Consider the following 20020-nt stretch of genomic DNA (forward strand, 5'->3'; position numbering starts at 1 on the left):
GGGGTTGATTGGTTCGGTTTCTGACAATAGAGCAATCCATACCCACGTCTTGTCTATTGTTTATGTTTTTGAGCGGTTTGAAGTGGAGCAAAACGGGCCTGTGGGGGCTTTGGAGTAACATTGTACTGGAGGGAAAATGCCATATGTATTTGTTCGGAGACCCGCCGTCTTAAGAGGAAAGTAAGGATAACTTGTATACGACGCCACTATTTGCTACAGACAATCTGATTTTATTTAGCTACAAGGCTGCATGATTTGGACTTGGTTCCAGATAATTCGACCAACCTTTTTGGCCACCATATATATGTGTTTACTTGCTATAAAGTAGGCGCTGTGGGATCGTCCTTATACGAAGATGAAAGGTTGAAAGAGTCTCAAAGATACAGACGATGTATCATGAGGCGGGTCATGTAGTGAACAGAGTGGGCAAAACAGCCGCGGTCTTCCGATGCTCATACTCCCACTCCTAAAGCACGTCTCGCGCACAAGCCTTTTCAAGGTTGGTTATGCTTCTACTTTGAACTGAAAATAGTGAGTGGAATCCTGCCTGACGGCAATTATCCGCAACCAACGGAAACAGCGCCGACAGCAAAAACACGATACATAAGGGAACATGAATGAACCAATTCCAAGCTTGCGCGCTATCAAATTTATTGCTCATTTTGCTTTTCTCGCTATTCACGTATCCTGTCGCGCTCAGCCACGCCCAGGCCTCAGAACCACAGAAAGAAGCTCACACATACACACAGGTAAAGACAGAGTTGTGAGCTCCAATCCATGTGTTCAGCCGCTGCGCTGCGCTGCCTCACAGCCCACGAGCCTCATCTTAGCCATGCCACACTCGCACCATTAACCACAAGTGAAGAAGGGGAAGCAGACAGAGGAAGAAGTCGAAGTCGAAGAAGTTGAGTTGAGACCAAGGAGGGGCGAACAGCAAACATATCTAAGAAGCCTCAGGCCGGTGCACAGACAGAAGCCGCGTTATTTGCGCGCAGAACCACCAAGAAACAATAACTAGACAACGCAAACCACCAGCCTTATTTCCACGCGCTCAGCCCAGCCCACGGATCCGCTTGGCTCTGCTGCTGCTGGCTCTGCCGCTGGTGATGCGCATACCCACCCGGCCCGCTCGGATATCCTGCTCCGCCGCCCGTCAAGCCCGAGTAATCGATATTCTGGCTCGGAGGCGGGCCGGGCGGCGGTGGCGGCGGTATATATCCCGGCGGCAAGCCGTACTGCTGCTGCGTTTGCTGTTGGGGCGGAGCGCCCCACTGCCCCTGGGCCGGTGGCGGACTGAAGAATTGCTGTGTCGCGGGTGGGCTGACGGGACCGTACGCGTTCGGGTTGTACGCGCCCACACTGCCACTGCCGCCGCTGGCGTAGCCGGACTCGCGCCGCGGTGGCAGGGCCGGTTGGTAACCTCCCCCGTTGCTGAGCGTTTGGGGGTACTGCGGCTGCATTGTCGGTGGGGATTGCATGCCGTAGGTGGCGGGAGGGCTGCTGATGCCGGGGTATCGGGGCGTGATGGGAGGGGAGGCGGCGGGGTTGTAGGAGGACTGGATTGTCTGGTAGGACGGGGTTGATTGCAGCGGCGGAGGGCGCGAAGGCGGTTGTTGCGAGACGGGGGAATTGCGAGACGGCTCGACGGACATGCGCTCCATGAGTTGCTGCATGCGTTCGCGCTCGCGGTCCGCCTGGTCGTTGCTACCGGAAGTTTTCTTGTTCTCAATTGAGTTGAGTAACTGACCACCCTCGGAGCGCCGGTTGTTGACAAAGGTTTCCACGTTCGCCTGTAAGCTCTCGACAGTCTCTTTCATGTCGGAGTAGAAGGCTTGAGCCCTCATCAAGCCGGATATCAAGTCATTGAAGGCCTGATAGATTTTTCGGTATTTGTTCATTACAGAGCTTCTCTGTCTCGAAAAGGCTTCGTATTTGCTTTGCTCTGATCGTACTCTCTTGTCTTGCAACAGATCACCGTAGGTTCGGGTGAGCTCTTTCATGAGCGAGGTTTGCTTATGGTTCGCTTGAAGGAGTCGATTCTGGTGAGGCCTGAATTTCTCAAGTTCAGCTTTGAAGAGCTGGTTCTCCTGGTTGGAGATTTGCTTTTTGTTGAGAATGAGAACGTTGGAGATATCATCGTTGTGGATCTGCCCCAGAGTCAGCTTATGGTGTGTCCGAAAGTCATAGCGGTCTCACCTTCTCTTTGAGGTCCTTCAAAACCTGTTGCCGCTCCCGCTTAATGAGGTTCAACTTCCTCAGCAGGTCTTCCACAGCCGCAATCTGCTCCGCTACACTCGGACCGCCCTCAAAGTCATCATCAAGAAGATTACCTTCTCCAGTCGAGGGACTACCAAAGCCCTTTCCCTTACTGCGAGCCGCTCCCGCCTTGATCATCGCACGCTGGTATAGGACATCTGCCTCATCTGTTTCGCCAGCGGACCGCATCTCGTCAAAGTCCGATTCGTGCTGCCTAAACGTGCTGTAAAGTGCTGCATCACTAATGCCGGCCTCATCGATTGCGTTACGGTAGCTCCGGATGTCGCTTCGGAGGGTGGCCGTTGATCTTGAGCTGGGTTGTTGTGTCCACTCCACGCCGTACTTCGAACGCATCTTCTCGCACACGCTCTCCTCCATGTCGAGCTGCTTCATGCTGCCGTCCAAAATGGTTCCAATGGCCTGTTTCTCAGCACTAAGCTGGTCGAAAGCTCTGGTGAAGGGGGCGTGACCGGCAAGCTCCTGGCACCACTTGGTGAATTCATCATCTACAGTCATTTCTTGATCCATTCCACCCTTCAAAACGTTGAGGCTTTCTGGCAGCTTCAGATAGTCCAGGCTCGCCGCCATTTCGTCATTTGCAATGTCGACCCTCTCGGCCTCGGCCCTGATCAACTTTGCTTTTTCCTCGTCGTACAAACTGGCCTGTTCGGTGACCGAAATAGGCACAATTTTCTGGAAAATATCCGGGCCTATGATTCTCTGAATGTCCTGCCCCTGGTAAAGTTCGCTGACGGGAATAGCTTTTGCGGCAGGAAGTTTTGGTATCGAAGCCAGTGATGCCTCGGCAGGAACCGGCTGATGGTAGATAAAATCATTGTCCTTCGTGAACTCCGTTATCCGCTCCTGACAGTTGACCAAGTGTCGCCTGGTCATGTCCGTCAGGATACCACCAGTCTCCGAGCTTAAGTTTGAACCCGCTGGCACGTTATTAGGGAACGAATTCGCGATCCGATTCGCTTCCCGTGCCTGGGTTTCTGCCACCTGCAATCTGCAAATGGAAACGCCGTGAGAATTGGCATCATTGTCCGCCATAGCCTGGTAATATTGCGCAAGAGAGCCCATGTAGCTCGCTTTGATCTGGGTTACCAGCAGCCAAACCTTTTCAAACACACCTTTAGTCACGTTGTCCTGCACGCCTTCTGCTGCCTGCCAGTACAAATAGGCTGCTTGACTTGCCAACTTGGCCAACAAACCCACTTTCTTGCCATCTTCAACCTGCTTTTCCAAAAATACTTCCTGGCCCTGTGCCAGCATGATCGCAATGAGGGTCTTTACCGTATCTCGGCTCAGGTCCGTGGACGGCGCATGCAGGAAGTTCTCGTTGATATAGGTGAACATGCCGGCAGAGGCTTGGAAGGAGTGGTAGGCGGTCTTGAGGCCGGTATCTTCATGGCGGTTCTGGTGCGCGGCATGACAGGACAGGACGGCGGAAATGTTGAAGATGATGGATGCTTTCTCGTATGCGAGCGAGTATTGGGAAGTAGGCTTATGCGTGAAAGCGTCAAACCTGGGGTAGTGCAATGTCAGCGTAAATGGTGAGATGGTGGTGCGGTGGGCGTACCAAGTAAAAGAGATCTTAATGTGGTTCTCGTCGACGGGAAAGCGGAGGTCTAGCAGCTCCAACTGGCCATAATATCTATACAGCAGGTCTCGGCCGGCCGCGCTATCTTTTCCGGCCCCGCGCATGTCCTGGCGCAGGCGATTGAGCGTGGCGCATTCTTCGGAATAGCGTTCGGGGTCGTCGCCGTAGGTTTGGCGGATGTACTGCTTCAGCGGGGTGATCCAGTCGATCTCGTTGGTCTGCTTGAGCGGACAGGAGAGCATGGGCGCAAGGACCGTCATGGTGGGCAGTGGGTACAGGTGCTAGAGAATGTTCATGCAGGCCCAGGTGGGCGGGTATGCGAGATGGCGTACGCGTTGGTGTAAGGCGACGATGCTGCCTCTCCGGGCGGGTTCACGGGCACAGAAGCAGCTCTCGGCCGCGAAACTGCATGGAAAGAGGGCGGAAGGGCGGCAAGTATGTATGTATATATCTTTGCGGGAGCCTGGCGGCGGCGTGTGGGGTCGGACAGCTCCAGACGGGCGGCAAGTCGGGCGAAGCAGTGGCGGAGGTGTTCAGCGACTACGCGCCCAAGCAATCACACTCCACCCAACTCGGCCCATTCACGCAGCGTCATACACTGGCACTCGGACCTCCAGCGCTTGCGGCCCGATAGGGCCCGGGTGTTCTGAGAAGAGATGGTCTACATAGATACAGTACACTACATATCTAATTTTTGACTTAAACGCCCGTGGATATGCCTGCTCCAAATGCTACTCCGCGCTAACGCCAGACCGCACTTTATATCATACTTGATACACTGCGCCCTCAACCCGACCCAGAAGACTTCTTTGACTCATCGTCCTCGTTCTTCTTGCTGCCCGGCGCCTCCTCGCCGTCAATGTGCTTGTGCTGGCCCGTCAGGTTGTGCCACGCCGACCTCAGGAATCCCTCGTTCTTGTGCTTCTCCCTCTCCGCCTCGTTCGCAAACGTGCCGGGCTCCTTGCTCATCTCCCCAACGTTCATGACCCTCTTGGCCGTCTTGTCGCCCATCTCGTCGGCCAGCATCTCCAGGATCGTGCGCTGGTTGGCGTTTAGATACTTGGGCATCGCGACCTTGAACTCAACCTGCAGGTCGCCGTTGTTGCCCCGGCGGCTGTTCAGCTTCCTCATGCCCATGCCGCCCAGCGTGATCTTGTCGCCCGTGCCCGTTCCGGTCGGGACCCTGACCTTGACGTCTCCATCCAACGTGGGGATCTGAATTTCACCGCCCAGTACAGCGGTGGTCAGAGGAACACTTGCCGTGAATAGAATGTCCGAGCCGTGGCGCTGGAACTTGGGATCCGCTGCCACTCGGATGAAGACGTAGAGATCTCCGTTTTGCGAACGAGGGTTCGAGGTAGTTGCTCCGCCCGTTGCAGGAGCGTCGCCTGCTCCGGGGACTTTTAGCCTCATGCCCTCCTCAACACCGCCCGGAATGTCCACCGTAATCGTTCTCTTCTCCCTCACGGCTCCCTCTCCGTGACAGCTGTTGCACTCCGAGCCCCTCGGCACCGAAACACCTGCGCCACCGCATGCTCCGCATGGCGTTGCGAGCTTGAATCCGCTCATGCTAATGACCGTTTGACCCGTGCCGCCGCAAACGCCGCATTCGGACTTTTTGGTTCCCTTCTTCAATCCACTGCCTGTGCAAGATTTACATTGAACAAGCGGATTGACGAAGACGTCTTTTTGCGTTCCTTTCGCCGCATCCATGAAGCTGATGTGCGTCTGGACCTCAATGTTGTCTCCCACCAAGATTTCCTGTTCAAACGGACTCCGGCCCCGCCCGCCACGTCCACCCCGCCGCCCACCACCAGTAAATGCTCCGAAAAGATCTTCAAAGTTGAAATCTCCTGCTCCGAAGCCGCCGGCGCTTCCGCTAAACCCACCTCCGCCAAAGCCGCCAAAGCCGGCGAACGGGTTGCCACCGGGACCTCCAGCGCCAGGGTGGAAACCTCCAGCACCGGCGCCACCAAAGGCAGCATCGCCATATGTATCGTAGGCCTTCCTCTTTTCAGCGTCGGAGAGCGTTTCGTAGGCGGATTGTGCTTCGGCGAACTTGTCCTTGGCTCCGGGGTCTTTGTTGGTGTCTGGGTGATATTTTTTCGCCAGACCATAGTAGGCCTTTTTAATTTCCGACTGAGAGGCGCTCTTGCCGACTCCGAGCGTGGCATACAGGTCCTTGGCGAGAACAGTGGCGGTGGCATGGAATGGCTGGAAATAAGTGTTAGCGATAAGCTAGCGACGGGTGCATGGGAAACTTACCCTTTTCTGTGCGCCACCAGAGCTTGCCCGGCCGTGATGCAGTTTCGACTTGCTCCATGATTGCGCGGGTGCTGCCGTGGAAAAGCGTCGTGTAGCAGGCGCGGAAGAGTTCACAATGCGCACGGGCAACGCTGTCTTGACAGCTATTCTGGGAGCAGCGAGGCTCATTTTGTGCTTCAATAAACAGCGTCAATTAGAGATATAATACAGGAGCGGACGTTGTCGAGAGGAGTGGAGGGTGATAGAAGAATTGTCAAAAGTTAGTCGAACTTCATTCATTGGACGAAAAGTGCCAAGACCCTCGGGGGATTATTCTGGAAGCTCTCCGCGTCGCTGACGCTAGGCGCGGGAAGTGACGAAATTCGCGGCAGCGCGTCTCGGACTTGAGGAAAACACCGCAAACACTGCCACCAATGGTCCTCCAGAACTTTTGGGAGCTGATCGTGATTCAACGCGTGCGGGGTGCCGGATTGCTTAGTTAATGAAGAGCTGGAGGTACCTAACTCTCCGCACGGGTTTGCCTCGGGTCTGACGCGCATGCCCTTGTGCGGCGAGCTCCACAGCTGTCACCGAGCATCGCGTCAGATTCATGGGCGCACGAACTGGTCCAAGGTAGAAACATAATTCATTTTCCTCGGTTCTGGTCTTATTAGGAGACACGCGCACGCCCGCGCTGTGTCACTGGGTGTAAATCCTACTGCCACACCCTCCATATCCTTGCTCAATCCTTCCTTTCTCACCATCTCCGTGTCTAATAGCTGAACTTAGACCGAATATGCCCAACGGAAGCGCGATGCCAATAGGTTGTCGCTGTGGTATGAGAGTACTCCGTAATCCAAGAAAGGTTCTTGCTCCTTGAGCCTCGAAGGGTATCCTCTGCCAAAAACGCCACAATGCCAATATAAATAATACCAGATAACTCCATGAATGCGTAACTCCGATGATGCGTAATGCTGGGTCGTGGACGTCTATACTGTCCTTATGAGAAAGTCGGTTGTGCGTTCGTGCGGGGGTTCTGCGAGATCGGAGGCGGACATCAACGGGTCCGGGGAGGCGCGAAACGCATTCTAAATGTTTTGTCTACTTGCAATCAGTCGTCATGTCCGACGGGCAGGTTGCGGCGAAGCATTGGGCCGAGGGGTGTTTACCTTGTGTCTTGACTTTGTACATTAGGTCCACAATGACCTCGGACTCGCTCACAGCAAGCGCGTTGAAGTTCTTGCGAACTGCCATAGCTAGTTGATCCTTGGAGACTCTGCGCTCGTTTCTCTTGCGCGTCATTGTGGGAGAGTATTTCCCAATGCCCCTGCCAAGTATCGCGTGGGCCATGGGATTTTTGAAGGCCGAGGGGCAATCGAGGCGGTATGCGTTACGATAGCCTTGAAGAAGAGTGAGATCCTCTTTGTTCCAGGCCAACTGCAGGCGTTGAAGGATAAGGTGTCAGCAATCTACGGCTCCTCAGAAGGGGGTTGCGGAGCGGAGAAAACGCACCCCTCCAGTTGACGCCATTTGACCGTAGTGGGCGCCGTTGCGGCCAACAGAACCATGAGCGTCGCCCGAGGCCGACACCACCTCCTTCAGGTGGCTGCCATTGGTGAGGGTTGGACCGCCGTTGCGGCGACCTCGCGCGTGGTGAGAGTGATTCGAGGCCGTGTGCTTATCCTTTGTCACTGAAGCATCGGAGCGCGAGTCCTGGTCTGGGTTGCGAGACTTGGGAGGCGGCATGGTCGTGGGAGGCGCGGGACTGGACGGCGAAGGGAATGAAGAGACTCCTCGCGCGCTAGGCGTTGGCGTGGTTCATGAGGATTTGTGGGTGGACGCAATCTCAATCCCAGTTGCACCGAGCCGGTCAGAATCCAGAGAAGCAGCGTCATCCCAAGGGTCCATCCGTCACCCGCGAGTCATGAGACTGATGACCTGACTTTGTCCCGCTCGTGCCACCGCAACCACCACCACCACCACCACCACAAGGCGGTGCCCCTGGGGATTTCCGTCATCATGCATCGGCGGTGCCACGCTGGACATGACCTTCATTCCAATGAATGCTTTGACTGATCTGCATGTATCTCTCCTTGTTGTCTCCGTCACAAGCTGTGTTTCTTCTCAGTTAGCTGTAGTCTTCTTCCGCTGTTTCCTATGGTCTGCTCCCGTCTTCTGCTGGCTGTCAAGGCTTTCCTATCTCTCGTTTTCATCTCGCGTGCAAGTCCGTTAAGGTCAATGTCACAAATGGTTAGCTCTTATGGACCTGATGATACAAGCCCAGGGCAAACGACCATCACCCTGGTCTCCTGCGGCAACCATCTACCTCAATTGTTCCTGCCCACTTTCACAACAGTACCTACGTTTTGGCTCCTTCCAAAACACACAATAGAATGCTTACCGCTACTTGAACCTTATTCTACCCGACAAAAGAAGTAGGACCCTGAAGCAGCAGTCTTCAGCTATTTATACCTTCTAGCTCTTGAGATTCCTCCACTCCAAAACATCTTCCACCTTCGAGCAAGCTTTCATCCCATCATTAAGACATTGCTGTTTGCTATCACATCATCGGCTCTTTCAGTCAAACACACCTACCTTGACGGCCCCAGAGGACTGGCGTCTGCTACTTGCTTATTGCCTCATGTTTCACGAGTAGCCTCATCCAACCGCCCTACTTACTTCATCGTCGGCAGTACATCTTGTGCAGAAGTCGAACTGCTCTCACCTTAGCAGGCAGTTGAAGTATGTCGTCTTCGCCTACAAGAGTACCAATTACTCCAACAAGTTTACAACTAACGTTCTCTTTCAAACAGCACCACAGCAAGCCCCTCCTGCTGCTACAACAATGATGAAGCGCTCTGACTTTTATTCCAGACAGCACAACGGCATCCCCCCGCATCAAAGCAGACCTGGTGGCAGGTCTCACATGGGTAACCTGAACCCGACAGCCGGCAACTTCAACCCAAACAGCATGCCTCACTCTACCACAAGCACTGCCTTGGTCCCTCGGAACGAGCAGCCGATGGAGCAATCCGATGACAACGCAGAGATCCATATGCTTAGGGCACAACTAGCGAATCTTGAGAACTTGTTTTCCAATGAGCTCATTCAGATGCGCCGGGAGATCGATATGCTGAAGAAAGGCGGTTGGACTGTCACTGTTGGACCCTTCCAAGCCCCCGACACGGTCGACAACTACGGCGCTGATGCTATCCACCGTCGTTTGGAGGACTCTAACAGCCTTCAACCTCTCACTTCGAGTTCCCAGCAACTACAGATCGAACAGTCGGCACCAGAGAATGCCTGCCAACCCACACCACCACAAACTCCAGACCATGTCAATTCCAGCGTTAGGCCTCTTGATCCGGCCCAGACATGTGAACAATCAACTCAAACAGACGAGGTTCCTCAGAAAGCTGGGACGGCATCTGGCTCTTTTGTTCATGCTTCCACTTCAAATGGACATGATGGAACACTTGGTGGCGAGCAAGACGAAAGCATCGAGACCAGGAGAGCTGCCGCTGGTCTCACTTCTCAGACCAACGGACAGACAAATGGAACTGTTCACAAGGCCCTTGCTCCTAATGAGTCTGTAGTGGCTACGCCAGGCCCCGAACCGGAAGAGGAGTCGACGCCTGATAAGCCATTGCCAACTACTGAAGATCCCGCCCATGCGCTCATGAAGAAGGAGCCCTCATGGCAACCTCTCGGTATCCGTGGTCTTCGTGCTCTCCCAGCAAGCGAGCTGTCGAAGGTCCCTGGTCCCTCTGCAATGGTAGGTTTCGACCATACTTTTATTAAGAGGTTTTTTGGCGGTAGGCAATGGTCGCCCGGATTTCACTACGTCAAGGCCAAGGAGGGCCACTGCATCCTCCCCAGCCGCAGCTTCTACATACTGGACGCTGCAACGGAGCCGTACTTGCCTTCCAAGCCGGGAACGCATGGCGTCAAGCTGACCGCCTTCTTCAACCCGGAGAACCCAGAGGATGTCGACGGTAAAGTTGGCAGCCATGCGTACGAGAACGTACCACTCTTTATCCAGCACGTGGCCAAGGCCAAGGACAGCAGCAGCGGTGCGCCTTCCAACAACCTGATCTACTTTGGCATGTACAGTCAGTGCCGCTTCTCCGACAAGCTCGATTACGACCGCATGGTGGAGCGCGTGCCGCGGCACGTGAGGATGTACTGGGCGGAAGAGCTGGCGAACGTTGCGCGCCCAGGATGGGTCACTGACGCGCTAAAGCGGCACTTCTGCACGCCTCCGGCCTACGAGGGCCCATTGCCGAACGCGGTAGGCGCGGAAGAGGCAGTTCTGCGCCAGGAGATTGGCGCGCATGTGCGTGAACTGACGGAGTGGGACGAGGAGGCGCGCATCCTGGTCGCGAAGCTGACCAAGGAGAAGCTGTTGGATGCGTTTGAGTCGGAGGATTCGGGTGACCCGCCGGGACTGAGGTTGTGGTGGGAGTATCTCGAATGTGTGAACTGGGATGAGAAGTTCTATGATATGATGGTCAAAGAGCAGCGGAAGTGGGCGGCGAAGGAGGGACGCTGGGCCGTCTGATGATCTAATCTTCAGGATACATGGCCATATTGGATGGCATTTCTGCAGCCGGCATTCCTTACTCACCAACACTAATCACCAATTAGGTCTGGCATCCATCAAAGCTACAACCACTAGCAATCGGCATCTCAGGCTGCATTTTCTTCCTTCATACTGCAGCGTCACAACATCTTAAAGCATCCCCCACGACTTCTTCGAACTCGACATCAACTAACCAGGCTTCGGACATTGGGCATTGGACCCAAAGATCAATGTTGCGGTCTTTTCATATTTCATTTTCTTTTTTCCATCCATCTTTGCTGGCTACTTGCTTTTTTCACTGGGGATTTTATCTTCTGATGGTTTGGCGGACGGACTGGGCATTGAAAGCTTGCTCGAGCTCCAGGCTCTGGCATTGCATGACGATTTAACGATGGGTAGGGGTATATAAAAGTAATGATTGCTTTTTTGAAGATCATAATGCTGTTGCAGTGTTCAATTCTGAGTGATATTGCGGGGGTCGACGGAAGACGTGACGCGGCGGCGGTGGAAGGCCGATGCCGAGGCCGAGCCCAACTCCATGCGACGAACCCTCCTTCACCGAGAGAAGAGAAGAGTAAACAAACAACAAAAATATGCCCGATTCCCTCGCTTTATTGACCCTTCTCGCTGCTCTGCGTGATCGGCGCATCCCTCTAACCCGCGACGACGTTCAATGGGCTTTTGACTCGGTCAAAACACATGACGAAGCCGTTGGCTGGGTGCAGGAATACCTGCAACCCAACACCCTGCTGACCAGCGAGGAGCTGCAACTGTGAGCTCCGTCTGCTTTTGCAAAAAGTGCTTTACTCACCTACGCCAGGTATCAGACGTTGCGCCCCAATGGCCCCAGTCTGCGCGATCTCAAGGACCCGTCGGAAACAGAGCCCATCCACGACCATGAGCTGCAGGCCGCCATTGACGCTCTCGAAGCCTCCACCGCTGCCATTGACCAGCAGGCCAAGGCACTCGAAGTGCAGAAGGATGCTCTGCTGGCGCTGAAAGCACAGCACGTCGAGCCTGACTCCGCTCTCCAGCGCAGGCACGACGAGCGTCACCGCAAGACCGCCCAGGAAAAGGCCCAGCTCGACTTTGCCGTCGAGGGCCTCTCAGACGCCATCACCGAGCGCGTCACGGCTGCCCAGAAACAGACCAAAGCGACAGCGACGACGCTCGTCGCCACTGCCAACGACCGCCTGGCTTCCGATGACCGCATGCTGGCCGCTCTGGCCAAGCTGGCGCCGAAGCTCGAGGCGTCGGGCTCTGAGCAGAAGAATGCCGCGGTCGTCGACGGCTGGTGCGTCTCGCTCGTGGCCTTGCGCGCCGCCGAGGTGCAGACCCACGTCGACGCGGTGTTCTGGGAGAGCCTGACCGGGTTCTCGCCCGCCGACGCGCCAGAAAGGCCCGAGGAAGAGGCGCTCGCGGAAAAGGACGCCCTCAAGGAAGAGCTCGAGACGCTGCACGCGGAGATTTCGTCCGTCGCGCAGATGGGCATCGAGCAGGAGCACCGCCAGCCCATCCTGCTCCTGCGCGAGCAATCGCAAACCCAGCAGAAACGGCTCCAGAGCCGATGGCTCGACTACGTGAGTCGTCCTCCCTAACGAACCCACGCTCTCATCTCAACTACCCGTAACCTAACTAACACGAACCCTCGCCACAGATCCTCTCAACTCTCGAGCACCTAACCCTCCGCCTCTCCCACCTCAGCACCCACGCCCACGACACGCACGCCCACCAATTCGCCCTCCAAGAAAGCGCCGCCCTCTTCAGCACTCTCCGCCCACTCCCCCCTCCCCCACGCCCGACTTCCTCGCGCGGCGGCCTCGGCCCCTCGGCGCAGCAACCCCCCGCGCACCTCACGCCCGCGACGACGCACCTGCTCCGCCGCCTCGACCTCGATCTCAGCAGCATCCTGCACCCAGCGCCACGCCCACTGACGCGGGCCGCCGCATCGCGGGCTCTGGCGACCGGGTCACAGGACCGCGCGGCCCGGCTGCGGGACCACCTCGCCGCGGCGCAGGGCGCGACGACGCAGGCCGTGGCCGGGGCAGTGGCCGCGGGGGGCGCCGAAGTCGCCGCGCTGCTGCGCGCGCTGTACGGCGCTTCGCGGTTTGGCGAGGTGCGGCTGTGCGGGAAGGAGGTCGAGGGCCGGTTGGAGGCGCTGGAGCGGGGAATTGGTAATGTGAGTGCTTGTTTGGGGCCGTTGGGGGCGTTGATGCAGGTCGTAAGGGATGAGAGGGGGGTGAGGTTCGTGAGGGGGTGGGGGGGCGATGACGAGGGCGAGGAGGAGCTGTAGGTGGTGGTGAAGGGTCTTTTGCGCGGAATAGTAAATAATTAGGGGAGGGGGTTGAGTTGATGATGATGGATGATGGCGCCGTATGAGGTACATAGCACAGCGCAGGAATGCGCTCTCCGCGTGCCGAAAACAAGCAAAGTTCAAAGTCTAAAACACACATAAACCCACCCACCCACATTAGGTACATAGATAGATAAACATACACACATCAATCACATACCACCGTAAACAAGCCACCTGGCCTCCATCAGACAGTCCAGTCATCAAAAGTCAGTTTATTCGAATTACCCACATCTACGCATCCATTATCATCGTCGTCATCATCATCATCAGCAACCCCCATCACCCCCCCGTCGTTCAGCGCAACCACCCCCTACCGCCCCCTATCGTCGCCGGCATCGTTGCCATTGCCCCAACTGCTGTGCCGGACAGTAGTGCCGCGCGGCCGGCAGCCACTCCTCGCCTCGCATCCGCAACCCATCGCATCGCAGCGTCGTCAAGCAGGCAAACCCAGTGGTATCGTATCGTTCTCAATCAATCAAATCAAGTCAATCAATCAACCATGGCCGAACCGAACCAAATCAAAGACAGGAAAAGATGAGGAAATGCCTGCGAGGAAAGAGGAAAAGAGAAGAAAAAGGCCAAACTAGTAGAGTTCTGATGTTGCTGGGTAGGAAAAGAAAAGGCAAAAGTAAAAGGAAAACGAAAAGAGCAGCAATGCAATGCAACGCAATGCAGCGGCAGCAGCCGCGACGAAAGAGGCCCAAACTACGCTGAAGTCCACAGGCCCGTGGCCGCGTTTGTTCGTTGCTATTGCTATCGATCGCCGGGCCGTCCCCAATGATGACAAAGATGACGTTCCCCGCCCGCCCGGCTACCTCTGCCCGCTGCAGCTGCAGCTGCAACTGCTTCGGATCGATCAAGCAGCAGCGCGCCAAGCCAGGTCGCCATCCGCATAGAAAAAAGGAAATTCGTGCGAGTTTTCGTTCCGTTCCGTTCCGTTCCGGCCCGGTGCGTCCCAGGTTCTTTTTTAGTCGAGATCGTCGGATTGTGTGTGTTGTGTATCCATGTGCGTAAGTATGTGTGTAATGGGCGCGCCGAGAAGAGAGGAGCCGGATGAAGAAGAAAGAAGGGGAAATAGTTAAGAGATGATTAGGCGGCCGTTTTTGGTTTCGCGCTTTCGAGGCCTGAAAAACCGGAAATTGGGGGAATCTTGGTTGGTTGTATGCGGAAAAGAAAAGGCCTTGGAAAATCCGAAGAAGTCGAAAATTTGGAGATGGAGGCCGTCGCAACAGTTGAGTGTTTGCTTGGTTGTGGTTTTTGTGTGGTGGTGTTTGGTAATCGTGGTATGTGAACCTTTTCTGTTGTTGTTGTTGTTGTTGTTGTTGTTGTTTGTCGTCGCTAGAGCAAAGAGGAAAGCAAAGCAGAGCAAAGCCAAAAAAGCAAAACGCAGACGCACACATCAAGGCCACGCGTGGAGAGCGATGGACGCGATGCAGCAGCAGCAGTAGCAGCAGCCAAAAGGCAAGAAGCGCATAACTGGCCAGAACGGAGAGCCAGACGCAGGAAGCAATGCAGAAGCTGAAAAGCGCAAAAAAATCGCACCGAAGCCGCAATGACGAGGAGGAAGGAAGAAGAGGATCGAGAAGGAAGGGATGTGTAGACACACACACACACACACCAATGTCTCCTACTCACTCGTCCTCAGTCTTGATATCGGGCACCTCGCCAATCGTCTCCTGCACCAGATGCCTCGCCTCGATGTCCTCGCAGCTGTCGACCCAAACATCGAGCAAGCTGCGCGACGACCGAGCCGAGGGGCCGGCCACGCTGCTCTCACCCTCGCCGCTGATACCGCTGATGCTGAGGCGCGCTCCGGAAAGCGCGCGCTTCGAATCGCGCACCCGCTCGTCCACGCTCGCGATGAGTCAGTCCATCAGATCATCTCGTGATCTGTAAAGCCGTGTGTTAACACAACGTGGTCCCGAATGCTGACAGAGAAGAGTTAAAAAGAAAAAAGAGAGATGGTGCTGTTGCCGCGTGCGGGCGTAGCGTGCGCACGGTGTCGTCGCGCAGGGTATCGCGAGTCGTTGCCTCCTCTCTTCTCCCAATGCGGGCCACCGCCGCTGCCGCCGCCGACGCGCTGTTTTGGCTTCGTGGTGGTGGTGGTGGTGGTGGTGGTGGTGGTGGTCGAAGAGAAGTTGATAGAGTGGCTTACGTGTACCTGGGCGGACTGCCGCCGGCGGGGGCGGGGGCGCCAGCGCCGCCGCCGTTCACCAGTTTACGCTCCATCAGATCCAGAGTCGCAGGGAAGTAGGGGTCGATGCCGTAGTTCCGCAGGTACGCGGCCGTCTTCTCGATGCGCTTAATCTCGCGTTGCACATGCCACTCTTCGCGCTCCTCGAAACGTCGCCGCACCACCTCCACCATGGCCATGTCTAGCCGTCCGTAGAAGTCACGTCGCGCGGCGATGTCCTCCTCGTCGCCGGCATCCAGCCCGCCGTGGCTGTTTAGGTTGCCGCCGAGCTTGAGGATCAGGTCGAACGCGAAACGCGGGCCTGCTGGCAGGGCGGCCAGCCGCGCGATGTCCGGCAGGAACTTGGCCATGGCGCTGGCAAAGTGTGAGGCGCTGATGCTGTCGTTCAGATCGTCTTGCAGCCGGTGCAGGTCGAAGTTGACGATGGTGATCTTGCGGTCAAGCTGCGCGTTGAGAGTTTGCGCAGCCGTGGGGTCGGAGCTGTCCATGTGCTTTGCGATGCTGGGAGGAACGTCTGAGAAGCAGTTAGCAATGGGATTGATACCAACCCAGGTCGGGTCGGTGAGAAGATTGAGGGAGCGAGCTTACCAGGCCGGAGTCCTCTCTTGTCAATCCACGAATGCACCTCGGCACGCTGCTGCTCCAAACTCTCGATCCAGGCATTCAGCTCCACGATTTGGCTCTCCAGGTGATCGATCTTCTCCATGTAGGGCCGGACAGCTTCGTTGAATGCTCTGGTCAAGAGGTCCACACCACCGCCGCCCATTCCCATGCCCATGCCGCCCATGCCGCCCATGCCACCACCCATGCCGGCGCCGGCGTCGCCCATGCCGCTGTGCATTTCCATTGGCGGCATGGCGTTGTGGCCTCCGCCCGTCATGGGGCGTGGCCCGACGGCATAAGTTTCCTGGGGGGCGGTTTGGCGCGAATACATGGCGGGATCCTTTTCGACGGTGACAGTGACGGGCTCGTTGTGGGTGTTGATGTGAGGGGCGGAGTCGTGGCGCGACGAGGGCGGGCGGTCGTACTTTGCGTCGGCAGCCGCGTAGGATTTGGCAGAGGGGGAGTCGGCGGAGTCGTCAAGGTAGCTGTTGGCGCGACTGCGACGCTTGAAGAACATTCTGGAGGGGAAAGCAAGAGGGAGCGGAGCAATGCGCGAGGGAGGAGCGTGCGGCTTTATGACGCGGGAGCCGGGGCTGGCAGTTACCTTAGCGGTTAGTGTGCCGGAGGGGAGGTTGGTAGAAGTGAGTCGGGTAGGAAATTTGCGATGGCTGTTGGGGGTTAATACGGGCAACGGGTGGCTGGGCTGAGGCAGCAAGCGCAGTAATTGGGCAACACGGACAGAGAAAAGAGAGTGAAGTGAGGGCGAGAAGTGAAGAAGCAGGTCGGGCAGCACGACAATGAGTTAAAGTTCGCACTCCATCTGTTCTGCGCACCCGGATGAGCGACGCAATGACGGGGCACTCGAGCCGTCGTCGGGACTGGGCACCTCGTCCTCCCGCACTCGACCCACGCTTGCTGGTGCCGCCGCAGGAGCCACTCCCGTCCAGCCACTCGACTTGTTTTTGAAACATTGTCACCTTGTGTTGCCTGCACCATGCTGCTTTCTCTCGCGCCTTGCCGCCTGCCTGCTTCCACGCGCCGCTACATATATCTCCATGCGACGCCCGCCGTGTCGCCAGCCGCCCAATGTCCGTGTCCACCTGTCTCGCTGACCTGTCAAGTCTCCATCATAGGGGTGCGCCGAGCGACCTCTGACCGGAAGACATGCACGTCCTCCTTATAGCCATGACCACTACCCCTTTCCCTTCTCCGCACAATCCCTCCCACCGCCTACAGATTCAAATTCTCCGCCCTCTTCGTCTTCCGCCGACCGTGGTACACGCAGATTCCCTTCCCCCCACTTTTGTGCTTCGGGCTGAGCGGGCACAACGGGCTGCCCGGGAGGTGCTCTGGGACGTCCCACTCAAAGTCAACGTCGCCACCGCCTGTGTCGTCCTGCAGAATCTGGTCCATGCGGGTGCGGAACCAATCGCGCTCCCGCAGCACTGGAGCCGCTGGCGCCATCGACGGTATGATCCTGTCATCGGCTTTGTTCACCGTCAGACTGCGAGTTATGTGATCCTGCGACATGAGGATTGCATCGCTGTCCCAATGACCACTGCTGCTATCCTTGAACTTGCGTCTACCGGTGCCATTCGTAGTAACTGCTGCCACGTTAGACATTTCCAACAGATTCCGGGAATTCTATTATCTCACCCTTTGGCGATTCCTCTGGGCTTCCAAGAGGCGACGACCTATTGGCGCTTGGTGACCTAAAGTCCGAGCTCCGCTTCAGCGGTGACCTTTCTGGCGCCTGCCGCTGATCTTTCTGCAATCGCCGCTTGTCGTTGCCCTCCTGGAAATAGTCGTCGCGATCACGATTCACAGGTGTGCGTGCTGGTGGGGTGTGCAGTGGTGACCGTCCGCCCATTGCCGTTCCAATATAGTCCGGGTTGCGATGATCCGGTGTTTCCTGGACAGGGGACTTCGCAGTGAAATAAGAGTCTCCCCGCTGCAGAGAGGTCGCAGGAACACTGGCAACGGTGGGTTTGAGCGTCAAAGCATCGCTAGATGGGGTAGCATTGCTTGGATCATGGCGGGCGCGGCGTCGGCGGTGCAAACTTGAAGAAAAGGGCGATACTAAAACCCGAGTTATCAGCAATCAGGCCCTCCAGTTGAAGATTATCGACCATAAAGGCTGACCGGCGGCATACATGGAGTCATTGGATGCATCGGGCTTATCGCGGGCATCTCGGGGGTTTGAATGACCTGTCGAATGCTTTGAGCATCGCTGGCGCTCAACGGTCCTGGCCAAAGCCATCTTTTGAAAGAGTGCTTGATGTGCGCTCCCGGAGTCCTAGGAGGCGAAATCGGCGGCGTTGGCGGCATTCCGGTGTCAATTACTGGTGGAGTGCCGCTCACTGGAAGGTTATGCACATTCGGCTTGGAAAAGTGCAAGACATTGCTGTTGCTAGACACCCAGCGCCCAAAACCAGGCCGGGGGATCTTTTTTGCAAGAGGTGGGTCGTTGCCGCCAACGCTGCTTTCTCTTGAAAGATGGGGTATTCTTTCCTTCGATTGCTCATTCTTGGAATCATCTGTTGGTGTCGGTGTGTTTGGGCTAGACTGGAAACTCTCACTTTTTGAATTCTCTCCGTTAACAGGGACAGCCGGTTTATGATGAATGACAGACGACTTCTCCGATGGTGCTTCGGGTGTATGGCGTTCTGAACTCGATTTTCTGGAGAGCTTTCCCAGCCTAAGCCGTGGTGTTTTCCGAGGAGAAGGAGCTTTCGGTGGCTGTACTGGAGCCTGCGGTTCGGGAGATTCTTTACCATCCTCTTTCTCTGGTTCCTCGTAGGTTTGCCTTTTTCTGACCAGACTCGGCAAGCTTTTTCGTTTCTCCTTACTGAAGAATTTCTCCGCTAAGTCGTTCATACTGGTATTCAACAGTCTCATGTCTGGTCCTCCTCTTTTCACTTTTTGAGCGATACTACTTATGGACGAGCCACCAGCTGTGCGTTGGGAGGAAATGGAGTCAAAACTGGAACTTTGTCTGTACAGGCCTGGTTTGCCAGAAGATCCTATGGATACAAGCGAACTCTTTCGCGTGTCTGTAGTTGAACGTCGGAGTATGCCAGGGTTAACGTCAGAAGTGGGGGTTTTATCTTTCTGGAAAGGATGAAACTGTGGATAACTTGTTTGGCAGTTTCTGTAATTTCCCCCTCGTTCAGGAGACGAGTGGTCGCTCGAGCCTTCTTTGGGTCCATCCAGCTGCGAGGGGCATCCAACATGCATTGATCGAAACTCCATTATCGGGTTTGAGCGAGTGGTTTTTATTATAGGCTGTCGGTCGTGTGATCTCTGCGGTGACGCGACTGTCGGTCGTGATGGTGATGGTGATGGTGATGGTGGTGCTGGCCATGACATTGATCTGAATATGACGTATCCTGGAGCTTTTTGCGACTGTTGTGGCGGATGCGAGCAGAGGCCAGGCCAAGCGAAACAACGTACATCAAAAAGAGGAGTGGGTTGGACATAGGAATAGTGAGAGGAGAGAGGAGAGAGTTGTAGGAAGAAGGGGAGCCGGACTACACAAGGCCGATGGTATTAATGTCAGAGAAGAAAGATGTTTTTGGAAACAGTGTTGCAAGAATGTAGCTTGTACTTCACCGTAGCTGAAGCTCCGTCGATGGAGTGAGGAAGGAGGGTGCTGGGTCAAGCAGTCCATGCCAAGCGAACCTCATCCGGAATACGAAGGAAGTCGCATCTGACGCTATACGGAATATAAGCCAAGGAGGGACGTCAAAACACGAACCAATGAAATGCAGCACGGAATGGTTATCCACTGGCTTGGATAGATAGCTGCATTCACTAACAATATCCATCACTCGTTTAGTATAAACGATCTTCGCCCCATAAATTCCACGGCTGTCAAAGAAACAGCCGACTAAAATACTGGGTATATTATACTACCTCGTGCGTGGTGTAACAATTAGGTACCGTTACCCACAAAATCCCCGGCTAAGCTTGTACCTACCTCTGAACAATTCTGAGGCAGGGAATACGATATGGCGAGCTGAAAGCACCAACCTTTACCAACCCGAACCAATGAAGAGCGTCTAGTATAGATACATGTTTTCCAACCTCTATAGACTGTCAAAGAATTACCGTGTTAGCTCTTTCCAACCAAACCCAAATTCACTTACCGGTCACCGAGGTAACCAGAGCATCCGAAAACCC

General features: G+C 55.7%; 11 protein-coding genes across 11 annotated transcripts; 3 read left to right on the top strand and 8 right to left on the bottom strand.

Moving 5' to 3' along the window:
• The first annotated feature begins 491 nt into the window (after window positions 1-491).
• K452DRAFT_39269 (uncharacterized protein) lies at window positions 492-945 on the top strand. The gene has a single exon (XM_033546603.1). The coding sequence runs from the start codon at window positions 614-616 to the stop codon at window positions 851-853; it is 240 nt and encodes a 79-aa protein (XP_033397131.1). The 5' UTR covers window positions 492-613; the 3' UTR covers window positions 854-945.
• Window positions 946-1037: 92 nt separating this feature from the next.
• On the bottom strand, window positions 1038-4119 carry K452DRAFT_228927 (uncharacterized protein; the record flags this gene model as incomplete). The annotated part of the gene is made up of 3 exons (XM_033537003.1): window positions 1038-2147; window positions 2197-3784; window positions 3839-4119. 3 exons carry the CDS (start codon window positions 4117-4119, stop codon window positions 1038-1040), a joined length of 2979 nt encoding a protein of 992 aa, XP_033397132.1.
• Window positions 4120-4502: 383 nt separating this feature from the next.
• Window positions 4503-6353, bottom strand: K452DRAFT_251362 (uncharacterized protein). Its single transcript, XM_033538211.1, has 2 exons — window positions 6125-6353; window positions 4503-6073 (listed from the first exon to the last, which is right to left on the bottom strand). Exons 1-2 carry the CDS (start codon window positions 6290-6292, stop codon window positions 4646-4648), a joined length of 1596 nt encoding a protein of 531 aa, XP_033397133.1. The 5' UTR covers window positions 6293-6353; the 3' UTR covers window positions 4503-4645.
• A 378-nt stretch (window positions 6354-6731) lies between these two features.
• K452DRAFT_272289 (uncharacterized protein) lies at window positions 6732-7948 on the bottom strand. The gene is made up of 3 exons (XM_033539080.1): window positions 7616-7948; window positions 7273-7540; window positions 6732-7204 (listed from the first exon to the last, which is right to left on the bottom strand). The coding sequence occupies exons 1-3, from the start codon at window positions 7847-7849 to the stop codon at window positions 7161-7163; spliced, it is 546 nt and encodes a 181-aa protein (XP_033397134.1). The 5' UTR covers window positions 7850-7948; the 3' UTR covers window positions 6732-7160.
• Window positions 7949-8695: 747 nt separating this feature from the next.
• K452DRAFT_39291 (uncharacterized protein) lies at window positions 8696-10882 on the top strand. Its single transcript, XM_033546604.1, has 2 exons — window positions 8696-8852; window positions 8978-10882. Exons 1-2 carry the CDS (start codon window positions 8848-8850, stop codon window positions 10662-10664), a joined length of 1692 nt encoding a protein of 563 aa, XP_033397135.1. The 5' UTR covers window positions 8696-8847; the 3' UTR covers window positions 10665-10882.
• Window positions 10883-11278: 396 nt separating this feature from the next.
• Window positions 11279-12978, top strand: K452DRAFT_272293 (uncharacterized protein; the record flags this gene model as incomplete). The annotated part of the gene is made up of 3 exons (XM_033539081.1): window positions 11279-11457; window positions 11506-12265; window positions 12343-12978. 3 exons carry the CDS (start codon window positions 11279-11281, stop codon window positions 12976-12978), a joined length of 1575 nt encoding a protein of 524 aa, XP_033397136.1.
• A 291-nt stretch (window positions 12979-13269) lies between these two features.
• K452DRAFT_39311 (uncharacterized protein) lies at window positions 13270-14722 on the bottom strand. The gene has a single exon (XM_033546605.1). The coding sequence runs from the start codon at window positions 14439-14441 to the stop codon at window positions 13560-13562; it is 882 nt and encodes a 293-aa protein (XP_033397137.1). The 5' UTR covers window positions 14442-14722; the 3' UTR covers window positions 13270-13559.
• On the bottom strand, window positions 14723-16355 carry K452DRAFT_334132 (uncharacterized protein; the record flags this gene model as incomplete). The annotated part of the gene is made up of 2 exons (XM_033545187.1): window positions 14723-15749; window positions 15824-16355. The coding sequence occupies 2 exons, from the start codon at window positions 16353-16355 to the stop codon at window positions 15193-15195; spliced, it is 1089 nt and encodes a 362-aa protein (XP_033397138.1). The 3' UTR covers window positions 14723-15192.
• An 80-nt stretch (window positions 16356-16435) lies between these two features.
• On the bottom strand, window positions 16436-16951 carry K452DRAFT_39352 (uncharacterized protein). The gene has a single exon (XM_033546606.1). The coding sequence runs from the start codon at window positions 16832-16834 to the stop codon at window positions 16517-16519; it is 318 nt and encodes a 105-aa protein (XP_033397139.1). The 5' UTR covers window positions 16835-16951; the 3' UTR covers window positions 16436-16516.
• K452DRAFT_288123 (uncharacterized protein) lies at window positions 16813-17472 on the bottom strand. Its single transcript, XM_033540592.1, has one exon. The coding sequence runs from the start codon at window positions 17459-17461 to the stop codon at window positions 17069-17071; it is 393 nt and encodes a 130-aa protein (XP_033397140.1). The 5' UTR covers window positions 17462-17472; the 3' UTR covers window positions 16813-17068.
• Window positions 17473-17592: 120 nt separating this feature from the next.
• On the bottom strand, window positions 17593-18742 carry K452DRAFT_288125 (uncharacterized protein). Its single transcript, XM_033540593.1, has one exon. The coding sequence runs from the start codon at window positions 18713-18715 to the stop codon at window positions 17960-17962; it is 756 nt and encodes a 251-aa protein (XP_033397141.1). The 5' UTR covers window positions 18716-18742; the 3' UTR covers window positions 17593-17959.
• Window positions 18743-20020: the final 1278 nt, after the last annotated feature.

Source organism: Aplosporella prunicola, assembly GCF_010093885.1.
Source record: "Aplosporella prunicola CBS 121167 unplaced genomic scaffold K452scaffold_14, whole genome shotgun sequence".
Lineage (NCBI taxonomy): Eukaryota > Fungi > Ascomycota > Dothideomycetes > Botryosphaeriales > Aplosporellaceae > Aplosporella > Aplosporella prunicola.

Coding starts and splice junctions, on each gene's coding strand:
- K452DRAFT_39269 (XM_033546603.1), top strand. CDS start 614: ATGAATGAACCAATTCCAAGCTTGCGCGCTATCAAATTTATTGCTCAT.
- K452DRAFT_251362 (XM_033538211.1), bottom strand. CDS start 6,292: ATGAGCCTCGCTGCTCCCAGAATAGCTGTCAAGACAGCGTTGCCCGTG. Junction 6,074..6,124: donor CTGGTGGCGCACAGAAAAGG/GTAAGTTTCCCA, acceptor ACTTATTTCCAG/CCATTCCATGCCACCGCCAC.
- K452DRAFT_272289 (XM_033539080.1), bottom strand. CDS start 7,849: ATGCCGCCTCCCAAGTCTCGCAACCCAGACCAGGACTCGCGCTCCGAT. Junction 7,541..7,615: donor AAATGGCGTCAACTGGAGGG/GTGCGTTTTCTC, acceptor CAACGCCTGCAG/TTGGCCTGGAACAAAGAGGA. Junction 7,205..7,272: donor GTACAAAGTCAAGACACAAG/GTAAACACCCCT, acceptor GATTGCAAGTAG/ACAAAACATTTAGAATGCGT.
- K452DRAFT_39311 (XM_033546605.1), bottom strand. CDS start 14,441: ATGTGTGCGTCTGCGTTTTGCTTTTTTGGCTTTGCTCTGCTTTGCTTT.
- K452DRAFT_39352 (XM_033546606.1), bottom strand. CDS start 16,834: ATGGTGCAGGCAACACAAGGTGACAATGTTTCAAAAACAAGTCGAGTG.
- K452DRAFT_288123 (XM_033540592.1), bottom strand. CDS start 17,461: ATGTCTAACGTGGCAGCAGTTACTACGAATGGCACCGGTAGACGCAAG.
- K452DRAFT_288125 (XM_033540593.1), bottom strand. CDS start 18,715: ATGAACGACTTAGCGGAGAAATTCTTCAGTAAGGAGAAACGAAAAAGC.